This window comes from Heterocephalus glaber, unplaced genomic scaffold (genome assembly GCF_053883595.1).
Source record: "Heterocephalus glaber isolate CG9 unplaced genomic scaffold, H.glaber_assembly_v1.0 deba00001452, whole genome shotgun sequence".
Lineage (NCBI taxonomy): Eukaryota > Metazoa > Chordata > Mammalia > Rodentia > Bathyergidae > Heterocephalus > Heterocephalus glaber.
The window spans coordinates 2,057,326-2,070,021 of record NW_028258302.1 but is presented as its reverse complement, the minus strand read 5'-3'; the positions used below and the strand labels follow the sequence as shown (position 1 = coordinate 2,070,021).

At 53.4% G+C, this 12,696-nt stretch overlaps 2 protein-coding genes across 2 annotated transcripts; one reads left to right on the top strand and one right to left on the bottom strand.

Annotated features, from left to right (window-relative positions):
* The first annotated feature begins 3,712 nt into the window (after positions 1-3,712).
* Guca2b (guanylate cyclase activator 2B) lies at positions 3,713-5,973 on the top strand. The gene is made up of 3 exons (XM_004871811.2): positions 3,713-3,875; positions 4,924-5,110; positions 5,754-5,973. Exons 1-3 carry the CDS (start codon positions 3,777-3,779, stop codon positions 5,810-5,812), a joined length of 345 nt encoding a protein of 114 aa, XP_004871868.1. The 5' UTR covers positions 3,713-3,776; the 3' UTR covers positions 5,813-5,973.
* A 3,834-nt stretch (positions 5,974-9,807) lies between these two features.
* Guca2a (guanylate cyclase activator 2A) lies at positions 9,808-11,609 on the bottom strand. Its single transcript, XM_004871812.3, has 3 exons — positions 11,473-11,609; positions 10,490-10,676; positions 9,808-10,097 (listed from the first exon to the last, which is right to left on the bottom strand). Exons 1-3 carry the CDS (start codon positions 11,545-11,547, stop codon positions 10,033-10,035), a joined length of 327 nt encoding a protein of 108 aa, XP_004871869.1. The 5' UTR covers positions 11,548-11,609; the 3' UTR covers positions 9,808-10,032.
* Positions 11,610-12,696: the final 1,087 nt, after the last annotated feature.

The window sequence follows — 12,696 nt, the reverse complement described above, 5'->3', positions numbered from 1 at the left end:
GGTAGAAATTGAGATCAATCACACTGAGGAATTGGTCGGGAAGGACAATAAAACTGGAAACTGTCAAGAGTGACCAAGCCCTGCTTCTGGTGTGAGAAAGTTCAGCTTACATTTAAAACAGGTGCTGAGGCATCATAAAATTGTAAGAATTCACTGCAGACCAATATCAACTCTGACCTGAATATCTAGCCTGCTAACCTGCCCTACAGGTTTCAGACTTGCCTGCCCTGATGATCACCACTAATTCCTTTAAATAAACCCAGATGGAAGATTGATAGGTAGTAGATAGATAGCTGAATAGATAGATAGGGGTGTGATCAAAATATACAGTGAACATTTAATTTTTAAGAGTATATTACAGTAAAAAACATATTGCCATTAATTTCCCTTCAAAATCCCTTCTACCCTCTTCAGAAACACTTATCCCATCTTCCTTGCCACCATACAAAGCAGTTTGGAAGTCTTCTTTTATAAGTGTCTTTACAAGATATGATCCATCCAACAGAAAGGCAGGCTTGCAAAAAACACTGTAGTGTCTCTTCATCCCTCTTATTCACTGGATCTGGCACTGTGTGACTTCTGACTCTTCCCCAAAGTCAAAGTGACCATGAAAGATAAGCATTTTGAACTGATTCAGAACACTGAGGCAGCCACGAAGGTGCAACTAAAGACACTCAGGAAAGAGGACTTCCAGAACTGCTTCAGCAAGTGGCAAAAGCAATGAAATAAGTGTGGTATAAGTGTGGAGGAGTATTTCGAGGGGGTTCATAGCAATGTGTCTTCTACTGTAATAAACTTTTTTTTTGGTATGGGGGATCAAACTCAGGACCTTGTGCTTGCAAGGTAGGCACCAGAACCACTGAGCTAAATCCCCAGCCACTATAATAAACTTTTAAAAATTCAAATATTGACTATGTTGTTTGATCAAACCAAGTATATAAATAAACAGAACTTGTTGATTCTGTTTCTCTGGAGAACTTTGCCTGTTAAAAATGTCTCAATAATCCATGAGTCCAAGGATGACAGTTTGAACCTTTGGGAAGAAGGCAAAACATGGTCAGAGGTCCAAGGGCTGATCCTGGGTGCCCTTGAGGTATTCTAACATTCAGGGCACAAGAAGAGTAGGAAAAACCAACTGAAAAACTGAGGAGACAGAGCCAGTTTGAGAGACATTCAACCAGGAAAGTGTGTATCCCAGAAAACAAATGAAGGAGGAAAGATGGAGTGGTCAACTATGAGGAAAGCTGCTAGGTGGGACAGGGTGTTGCAGGCTCCCTGCAGCAGTGAGCATGGACCAGGGCCCAGTGCGGAGATGAGGAGCAACTCAAATATGCAGGGGCAAACTGTCACCCACCTGTGTCCCTGTGAGGCTTCCATAGCCCAGCATAACCATCCCTTCCCACATCCACGAAGAGGGAAGCACCCTGAGAACAGGCGTCATTGTGCCTGGCCTGGTGGGGAGTGCCATGAAGCATCGAGTCTATGGCCATGTTGGCTTTGATGGATGGGTCATTCGTGGAGAGATTAGGAAGAGATGGGTTTGAACAAGGAATTTGAGTCCTGTCAAGCAGATAAGAAAGTTGTACCTTGTTCCCAGGGAAAGACTGACAAGTGAGAGGCCCTGGTGGGAGGAGCCAGAGGGTGAAGCTGGGAGGGAAGTCACAGGCACAAGGCCTTCCACACCCCACAGGCTTGGGCCTTGTTCCTCCATGTGCCAGGGCCGGGGGTGGTGAGACCCCTGGCATCCCTTAAGGCTGACAGAAAGAGCATAGGCTTGGGTTCAAGTGGCCTGGAGACAACTTCCAGTGCTGGAGATGGGTCACCTTCTTTCAAATGAGAATTTGAGATCACAGAGATTATCAAGGTCACAACCATTGGTCATACTCTGTGCTGGACAGAATGGCATCAAGTTCAGCTGAGAAGCGCAGAGGTCAGAACTGTTCAGCTGCAGTTGCAGAGTTGGGATCTGTCTGGGAAGGCTCTAGGGGGGAGGCCGGGCAGGGAAATCTGAAGGTCTCCCAGGACCACCACTGTAAGGGTGTTTGTTCATTATGTTCTTCACTTTACAGGTGAAGAAACAGAAGATCAGAGAAGCTGAGTAAAGTGTCCAAGGTCACAGAGCTTATGACTGCTGGAGTCTGGGTTAGAACCCAGCTCTCCCTGCTTCCAAAGCCTGCTGCTTTTTCTGAGCAGAGGGGAGAATTTTCTAAATAGAAAACTGGCTCATCCCATCTACTGCCACAACAACAACAAACAGGGTACCGTATTGAGCCTCAGGGCACTCATCTGTAAAATGGGGACAATCACTACACCTGTCCTGTGGGATTAAATGGCATTACACCCATACTACAGCATTGTGCCTGGCACGTAGTAGATATGAGAGTGATTGTTATCCAGTGGTTATTCTCATTTTACAGATGAGAAAGCATGAAAGAATCCGATAGTATCTTCATACTCTAAAGAGCAAGGGCTGAAGTCTGGATTCAAAGCAAGACACAGGAAATTCCAAAATTCACTTGAGCATTTTTTTTTCAACGAGAGAGAGAGAGAGACAGAGACAGAGACAGAGACAGAGATACATTTCGGGCATTAGGGAAAACAGGAGATTGGATCAGGCACTTATAGATAAGGCTGGTATGATGGAGCATGGTGATTTCCAGTTTTAGCCACCAACTTAGAGTGGCACCTTAGATGCCAAGATGGGCAGTGGGGACCTCCAATCAATGTTATGCACGGGGTGCTTACCCAGGCTAGAGTGTGCCTGGCACGTGCACTGTTTATAGCCGCCTGGTCTGGCCATGGTGATATTGCCCTTGGAGACTTTGCCCTCATCTCTCTGATCCAACCTTCATCGGCAGAGGCAGTGGGATTACTCACAGCCTAGAAGGCAGCTGTCAGGTTAACGGACCTGCTCCGCATATTGCCCAGGAGATGATGGGGAGCTCCAGCAGGGTACAGCCGCCATCACCTCCACACCAACTGTGCTCCCTTAGCTCTGTGTGCCCATGGGGATGGAAGAGCAAACAAAGGCTCAGTCTGACTCGATGTGACTTGTCCAAGATCACAGGGTCACAGCAGGATGACTCCATGCTGGTTTAGACAGGTGACATGGGTCACACATGGCGGAGGGCAGACAGGCCTGGATGGGAGATAGCAGGCAGTGGCCTGGTAGAGAACTGGTCGGAAGTACAGCCCCCAAACAGGACTAGGGATGGGAGTGGGAGAGATGATGGTCTTCCATAGGTGGGCCCTGAGGAGCCCTGATGTCAGTCCTATGTCTGCCTGCCTTGCCCTTACCCATCTGTCTTTGCGCTTCCTTGACCCAGAGAAAGAATCAAGGGCTGACCTGGGCCAAAGACACCGGGCTGGAGTCCCTGCTCTGCCACTGATGAGCTCTGTGACCTGGGCAGGTCACTTTACCTCATGGGGCTCGCTTTCCCTGACTAAAACGGTCTCCCTCTCTTTCCACACTTGCGTATCTGAAAGGCCAAAGGAAAGTGGAGCATCCTAGGCCTTCACAGAGAGCCCTGCACAGGGCAGGCACTTCGAAGACCACTCCCATGTGCCTGTGCTCTGGGCTACCTATCCTTATACTCCAGCCCCCTTCCTGGGAACCTGCTCTGGGTTTGTCAGGGAGCCAAACTTCTGTCAACCCCACCCGCGCTGGCCAGTTAATGAGTGACCAGGCCTCTGAAGCCTGTCCTATAAAGAGCTGCCAGCCAGGAAGCAGGTGGGAGCCAGGTGGACAGCGGCGGCAGGGACACAGAGGGAGCAAGATGGGCAGCAGGACCCTGTTGGGACACCTGCCAGGGGTGGCTATGGTCCTGCTGCTGCTGCTGCTGCTGCTGCAGGGCACACAGTCAGTCTACATCAAGGTGAGTCTCTTGGGCCTGACTGCCCTTCTGCCTGACACCAGTCACAGCCAAGATCCAGATAGCTGGTGTGTGGGAGCAGCAGAATGTTGATAGTGACCCTGATGGTGACAATGAGGGAGATAAGAGCAACCCGCTGTTTATCCAGCACTGCTTCCTCCAAGACTGGTGCAGCTCCCAGGGCTCAGAACATAGAACATGACGTGGGATGAAACAGGAGCCTGTAAGGAAGGAGATCCCCCCTTTTAGGCTTCCACACCTGAGTGTTCATCCATACATGGGGGGAGCAGTGGCCATAGGCAATTTCCCCGGTAGGTATCTCTTGAGGACAACACAGGATGAGCAGGAGGCACCAGGCCCAGTGGATCCACAGCAGGCAGAGGGTGTGGCATAGACAAAGGCCTGGAGAGAAGGTGGCAGGGCTGCAGGGGTCCTGCCGGGGGCTGTGAGGTGGGAGGAGGCCATGGAATCAGGGCCTGCCTACCGGGCAGCAGGGTGCCACTGGCCTCTGCCAACTGGGCAGCTCCAGCCCTGGCATCACATGCCTGATTGGGGCAAAGTCTCCCCAGGAGAATGAAGGGGTCCTGGGAGGGGTTTGAGAGAGCAGCCCAGCCAGCCTGAGGTAGCCATCACGTCATCAGGTCAGCTCCAGAAGAGGACCAGGACACAAGTGCGGCGGGGTACCAGGCCCCACAGGGGGATTTCGGGTGATGAGGGAGCTAAGGTTCAGATGGCACGAGCACCAGCCGGTCAGGGCAGAGGTGGGATTTGAACTACGGTCCACTCATCTCTAACACCCAGGTCTTGGTCCACAGTGTCCAGCTCGTGTGGACTCCTCCCCAGCTCCCAATAGCCTGGGGCAGGGTGTGTGCAAATGGCTCAGGAGGTCAGACACTACTTGCCTCCTGGGGCTGCTCTTTCCAGCATGGCCTGGACTTTCCCTGAGGTCAGGGGAGGGTCCAGAGGATCTGTAGGGTTCAAGGACCCCTGGGTCTCATGGCAGACCTGCCCTTGTCCCAAGACTTGACCCCTCTCACCATCCCTCCCACAGTACCAAGGCTTCCAGGTCCAGCTGGAATCAGTGAAGAAGCTGAAGGACCTGGAGGGACAGTGGGTGCCCAGCCCCCGCCTGCAGGCCCAGAGGCCCCTGCCCCTTGTGTGCTACCATCCTGCCTTGCCCCTGGATCTCCAGCCTGTCTGTGCCTCCCAGGATGCTGCCAGAATCATTCAGGGCTTCAGTAAGTGTCCCCCACCCTGTAGAGCCTCCTGTCCCTCCTTCTGTCCTGCTCCACACAAGCTCCTCTGTCACCTGCTGCAGGAAGGGAGGATCCAGAATCCCAACCCTTGCCGTCCCCAGCAGTGGGCTGGTTTAGACACAGAAAGTCAGACTTTCAAACTCCCTTAGCCATCGGGAGTCCCTCTAAGACTCCACAGAAGGGAGGGAAGGGAGCCCAGAGAGCAGCCCTTCCATAGACAGTGAGTATGGGAATACAGAGATGCTCTGCATCTGATGGGATGAGGGGCTGAAAGGCTTCCAAGGAGAGAAGGCAGCTAAGCTGAAATCAGAGGGTATAGCAGAGCTGGGCAGCAGAATTCCATCATTTGCTGGTCGCCACTCTGTGCTGGGCCCTTTGCCTGAATTCCCTCTAGTGCCCTGTCAGGATGACCTGCCCTTGTAGCAGACAAGAATCTGAACTCGGGCCCAGAGCAGGAGTACCTTGCCCAGTAACAGTGGGCCTCACTCCCAGCTTCCTGCTGGAAGGATGGTCCAGAACCTCTCCTAGGTAGCCACTTTCTGCAGCCTGGCCAGTAGCTCCGAGGCAACCATAGGCCTCCCAGGTTCAGGTTCAGGTTTAGCTGACTGACCTCCTCTCCACCCAGGGTCCATAGACAATGACGAGTGTGAGCTGTGTGTGAACATCGCCTGTACCGGCTGCTGAGATGACTCTGGGCACCTGCCCTCCCAGCCCGCTGCCCATGCACTACCCCCACCACGCACAGCGGAGAAGCCTGGCCACCTTCCCGGGCCCAAGCAGCTGGATCCAAGGACAGTTTAGCCCCTGCAGCCCTGCTTCTGAATAAAGATTCTTCCCACACAGAGCCAAGTGTCTGTTTGTCCATCACAAGGAGCGATGGGTGGAGGTACTGGGAATCTGGGTGGGTGGAGGAGAAAGGTTGGGCAGAAGATAACAGGCAGGAATTTCCCCGAGGTTTCAAGGCCTGAGGAGTTGACTCAGGAAACCTCTTTCATAGATAAGGGAGCCCAAGCTCACAGAACAACCCAGGCTCTGGGATCCTCGGGCTGAACCCACAGCCCCAAAGTTTTGCAGCCTGAGCTCCTGTGCTCCTGATGGGGAGGGGAAGAAATGGGAGGAAGTCTCAGGTGCCCCTCCAGACTGATTGTCAGGGCCAGACTGTCCTCACCCCTTGCCTTTGTCCTCTCTCCCCGAGCTCCAGCTGGGAGACCTCCTCTCTCTCTCAGCCTGTGGCTATGAGCAGTATGAACAATAGCCAAGATTTACTGAGCATGTGCTGAATCCCCGGCACTGTTCTAAACACCGCACATGTAACTCTGAGTCCTCGGGTCCGAGGAGTCCATGTGATTGCCATCCCCATCTTCTTTACATATAAGGAGTCAAGTGCAGAGAAAGAAATCCCTAGTCTGGCATCACACACTTGCAAAATGGCCAAGCAGGCCCTTCCAGCACATCCAGACCAGGGGCCGAACTCTTGACTGCCATGGTTCCTGTCTTTCTGTGTCACCCACAGCTGATGACACAGAAGGCAGGGCCTGGGGGAGCCATCGCATCCTCACAGCAGCCTCCATGGCCTGGCTTCAAGCCAGGAGCAGTGTTAGCAATTCCCAGGAACAGGGCCTTTCCCCAGAGTGGCCCCCTCCTCAGCCCTCATCCTGAGAGGCGGGGAAGAGGAAAGCTCCCTGCAAGGGATCTGATCCTGCCAGTCTCCGAGACTATGGCGAATCCTGACTGCTGCCTGCCCTGACTGCCCAGTCCTGCTGCCCCCCAGAGCTCTAGCCTCTTCCTCTCCCTCCCCTGTGGCTAGGACTCTGTGTACAGCCTGCTGCAGCTCTCCAGGCCCCTAGACCCACCTCTGCCATCACTCAGGCCAGCCAGAGCTGGCACTTCACCCAGGGGAACAGCAGGCACTGTCTAACCCTGCTGTGGCTCCCAGGGCCACCTCTCAAGTCTAGCCTGTGCGCAGGCACCCTCTGGGCTCATCACTCCTCTGCAGTTCACTGTGTCCCCACCCACCTGGTGGAGAGAGCAAAGGGACCTGGTAAAGACACAGCACCTACCACACGCAGGTGAGGTGGCACTACACAAAAGCAGTGCCTTCAGCGGCCACACAAAACACAAAGCTGCACAAAGTCCTGGGCCAGTGGAGCAGCTCCGCCTCTCCTTCTCCACCCCCTCCTCCTTTTCCCTTCCTTCCTTCCTTCTCCTCCTCCTCCCTCCTTCCCCTGCTCTTCTTCCTTTTTCTTTCATAAATGACATTTACTCAATTTGGGTTGTTTCGGAACGGTTCATTGTTAATGCATAGAAATACTACTGATTTTCGTATGTTAATTTTTATATCCTGCAACTTTACTGAGTTTATTTGTTTTAATAAGTTATTTGGTGGGGTCTTGAGGGTTTCTATGTGTAAGATTATGTCATCTGTGAAAAGAAGCAATTGAATTTCTTCCCTTTTGAGTTGGATGCCTTTTTAAATTTAATTTCTTACCTAATTATTCTGGCTTCGAGAAATATGTTGAAGAACAGTAGCAAGAGTAGATATCGTTGTCTTGTTCCTGATCTACAAAGAAAGTTTTTGGTGCTTTTATTTGAGTCCTCTCTTTTTTTTAGTCTAAAGATTTGTCACTTTTATATATATTTTTTTGAAAACTGTTTTATTGATCTTCCCTATTGTTTTCTAGTCTCTGTTTCACTTATTTCTGCTCTGATCTTTATTACTTCCTTTCTTTGACTGACTTTGGGGTTTGTTTATTCTTTTCCTAGTTCCTTGAGTTTTAATGTTAGGTTGTTTATTTAAGATATTTCTTCCTTTTCCACGTAGGCATCCATTGTTACAAACTTACTTCTTTGCACTGCTTTTGCTGTATCCCATCTTTTTTTTTTTTTTTTTTTGTACCGGGGATCGAACTCGGGTCCTTGTGCTTTTGAGGCAGGCGGCGGAACCACTGAGCTAAATCCCCAGCCCCTGTTGTATCCCATTTTGATAAGCTGTTTTCAATTTCATATGTCTAAAGACATCTTCCCATTTTCCTTTTCATTTCTTTGACCCACTGGTGAAGCTTTAAGAGCATTTCCAGTGTTACCTCAGTTAAGCTCCACTAAGGTGCACACAGTGGACCTTCTTGCCACCCGCACTTTGCAGAACAGGAAACTAAAGGATTCTCTGCCAAAGTCGCACAGCTGTCACAGGCAGAGCCTGGAGTCATGGCCAGTGTCGGCTCCACAGTTCAAGGACTGAAGGATTCTACCTGCCATTCTTATCAAATCCCCCAGCAAACCTGGAGGCAGGGCCTGTCGTCCTCCCCATTTCCAGATGACAAAATCAAGGCTCAGAGAGGGACACACAGCTTGTGAATAACATGTCAGTTTCACTCCTTTTTGCCTTTCAGGCTCTGTCTTGTCCACACTGAGCTATCCCAGTTCCTCTGTGCATGTCCCCGTATTCTGAAAGTTTCTCTTCCTACCTCCACATGGATTTGGAAATCCATCTGTCCCAAAGCAAATCCCAGGAGCTAATGAAAATGTGGTTCTTCTCCTCCCTCATAAAGCCCTCCTGATCTCAGCCAGAAGGGAATCACCCCCTGAATCAACCCCACAGCCCCTGGGAATCCTGCCTGGATCCCTTGTGGCGCTTTCTCTCCACCCCATTCCGCACCTTGGCTGTCTTCTCTTTCTCTGTCCTCTAGACTCTCCCTAACTGGCCTCACTTCCCACCGCCCCTCTCCACTCCTGTCTGAGCCATTCTCAGCCTAACCCCTATTCTTTGGTTTGTTTTTACCACTTACTGAATTCCTCTTATGTTTCTCCCAGGTCTGAATTAGGGGTGTGAAGTACATCATCTCACCCAGCGTGGAGACAGGTACTATCAGGCGCCCAGTTTTACAGAGAAGGAGGCTGAGGCACAGAGAAAGGAAGCAATTTTCTTAACATCACACAGGATGTGGAAGATGGAGGGCTGGAGCCTATGGCAGGGACCTTGCAGCCCCAGCTTCCTCCTGCCCTTTTACATCCTCATGCAAGCATCATGTGGGTAGACTTCTCCGTGCCTGGGGCAGGCAGCCTTGCTAGGGCACAGAGGCCATTACACAGCCAGGTGGACAGAGCTGTGCAAGCAGTGTGGGTGATCAAAGTGCCCCCGTAGCACCAAGGACAGGGCGGGAACAGTTACGATTTTTTTCCCATGGGGGAAATCAGGAATGGTGTCTTGAGGAAAGGCCGTGGAGCCTGAGTAGTTTACTCAGCCGACGGGGGCTGGTCAGGGCAGAAGTGAGGGGATCAGAGGTACAGCTTGAATGGGATCCCCCGGGAGGGCGGGAGGCAAGCTGATGTGGTCAGAGGGAGCCGGATCCTGGGTGGGGTTGGGGTAGGCCTGGATACCAAGACTTGGACACTGATGTCATCGTGAACCTGTTCAGACAGGCTCCTGTGCAACGTGTAGCTCGGTGCCTTTGGTGACCTTAGGAGATGTGAAGGAAAGACTACCCTCCCCAGGGATGGCCTAGAGGTTCAGGTCTCCTCCCTACCCGTGTGCGGTGGCAGTCCCCGGGGGGCCGGGGTGGGTAGCTTGTTAGGGAGCTGCACACTGACCCCCGAGGTGCCCAGGCCAGGATAGGCAGCCACAAAGTTGGGCAGTGGCCAGCCTGGTGGGTGAAGGAAGGAACGAAAGCAACAGCAGGAGTACTCTGGAATCGGGTTTATTAGCTGAGAGCTGGAGCGGATCTTGGAAAGCTCGGTCTCAGGCCTGGGGCCTCCATCCCGCAGCCCCTCTCTGGGAGGCTCTCCCCTCATCCCTCCACTATGGGGCAAGGTAGGCTGAATTGCTGGAGTGGGAGGATCACGGGTCGCCTTTCCAGCAGAAGAAAGGGTTTCCCTGAAGAGTAGGGAAGACAGCAAGCAATGCTGCCCTAGCATCCGGCACAGGCGGCGTAGGCACAGATCTCGCACGTGCTCGGGTCCTGAGCGATGGCCTCTGGACGGGAGAGATGAGGCCTGGTGACACCAGCTTCCCCTTCCCCGAAGCCCCCTGCTTCCTTTCAGCCAGGGCTCGGGCGTCCTCTACCCGCATCCCCCAGGAACTGTCCTCTCTGACCCGCCGGGATTTCCGCCCCAAACAAGGCCCTATGGACCACTCAAGGAAGCCACTCAGAGCAGAGCTTCTACGCAGAAAGGAGATACTGCTAGGCCCAGGCGATGGCGCCCAGAGCTACCTACCCACCATTCCCAAATTATCACTTGGAACTAATCCAAGCAGGGCTCTACAGACCCACCAATCAGAGCCGAGCTCCTCCTCTGAACCCCGCCAATCAGAGCGCATCTCTTCCCCAAGAGCCGCCATTCAAGGATCCCCGGGCCCCCGCTCACCAAGCCGGTGCAGGATGTCCGGGGCGTTGGGCTCCCTGCAGACAAGCCGGAGCTCTTCGGGAAACCCTGGGTGGCTGCAGAGCGGCAGAGCCACAAGCTTCCTTCGGCCCTCGACCGCGGGCTCCTGGATCTCCCGGAGGTCCTTAAGCTTCTTCACTGACTCCAGAGGAAAGGAGAAATCTCCATCCTGAGAGAAACAGCTGAGCGTGAGGCCTGGCGCGTCCCAGTACTGTGGGCCCAGCCCAGGGAAGAACGCCCCCGGGGACAGAGTGGGGTCCCGAGCTGCCGCCTGCCCTCCTGGTTTCACTGTGTGACCCCGTGCACGCTGCAGGCCTCAGGTTCTGCACGCTGTCATATGAGGAAGGCGAAAATGGGTGTAGAGACGCAGAATTCAGGACGAGAACACGTCCTTCCATATGGATGTGCCTGGCCATTTTCCTCTCCCAAGAGCACTGTGGCTGCCCCTCCACCTCCAGCATTTGCTTGATTTCTGTTTGGGAAGCAATAAAATCCTCCAGGGCCGGGTGTGGTGGTGCAGGGTTGTAATCCCAGCACTTAGAAGGCTGAGGCAGGAGGATTCCGAGTTTGAAGACAATCTGGGCTACATGGTGAGATCCTATTTTTTAAAAAACCCCGCTTCCATGAGCCTCTCCTAGAGTAGAAGCCCTGCTGGGTACCAGTCAGGCCTGTGGATGGTGTCACCCAGTAGCCACACTCATCCATCAGGACCTCTGAGAGGTCCACGATTCCACAGTCCCATACAACCTCTAGCTGAGCACAGGGCTAAGGAATAAGGCCTGGGTTTGAATCTAGCTCCTTCACTTCCCAGCAGGGTGTCCCCGGCCCTTACAGAACCTCTCTGAGGCTCAATTTCCCTCTGTAGAGTGGGGCTAAGAACCCCCTCCTCCCAGGGGCCGCGGTGAGGTGCTGGGGAGAAACCCATACTGGCAGGTGCTCCATCTCTGGTGGGCATGGGGGCTTACCTGCACGGTGACCCCTCCTGCCAGGGCAGCCCAGACGCCAAGGAGCCACAGTGCAGAGAGCAGGAAGCTGTTCATGGCAGCACAACCCAGGAAAGAGGTCACTGGTTCTAATGTCCGGGAAGAGCAGGCCTTTTGAAGAGGTCAGGGTTACTGAGTAACCTCAAGCCTTTGTCAGCATCCCATCTGCTGCCTGTCAGACTCATCAGATAAGGAGCAAGAGATAAAAGATCAACCCAAGCCTGGCAGAGTTCAGGCCCCTCCCTGGGCACCACTTTGAACCACAGTAGGGCTGGGTCCTGCGTTCACTCTGGGTCGGGACCCCTGTGGAGCCAGCCCTGCCCCTGAGGAGAGGACCAGACCCAGACAGTGACTACCACAGAGCAATTAGGATGATGCCACAGGGCTGTGCAGGGCTTCCCCAAAGAGGCCATGCCAGCCCTGAAGCCTGGAGAATGAGGAGGGGCAGGACAAAGGGCCATTTTGTGCAGAGGGTGTTGCGTTTGGGACAGCCAGAGGGTGACGTGGGCCTGGAATATTCAGGGAAATGCAAGTCAGCCTGGGAAGGAGGAGGTCGGGGCACATGACTTTGAGTGACAGCTGAGGCTGCAGACCAACGTGGTTCCCAGGTTTGGCAGCTATGATTTTAAAGAGGGACTCGGCTCTGCCACTCTCAGGCCTGCATTCAACTTCCGCCTGCTGCCCCATATTGATTGTGATGTGGGCAGGAGTCTTTCCCTCTCTGAGACTCAATAGTATCCCTGTGTCCTGGCGGGGGGGGGGGGGGGCAATACTAATAGCTACCTGGTAGGGAGGGTGTTGCTGTTTTGAGGATTCAATGAGGTTTTAAGAATGTGAGGCCCAGTGCCTGGCACACAGGAAGTGCTCATTGAAGGGCCATTCAGTTTATTCTTAGCAGCAGCAGCTCCTGGTCTCCACCAGCCTCCGGGTGTCTGAGCCACAGCACACCCTCACCCTGTGCTGCCCATCCTCGGCGTCCTCCAGTGGGATCTGTCCCCTCTGCAGTTGCTGTTGTGCAGGGAGACTGTGTCTCACCCCTGTGCCGTCCCACTGAGACTGGCTGTGCCCTGCACAGTGCACGTTCATTGTGTAACCTATGGTGAGTGGAGCCCGGGAGAAAGGTGGTGGTGGCTCCATCTCTGTGCTCCACAAACCTGGCTGGATGCCCGGACAGCTGGGTGGTGGGGCAGGAATCCCTGGGCACCA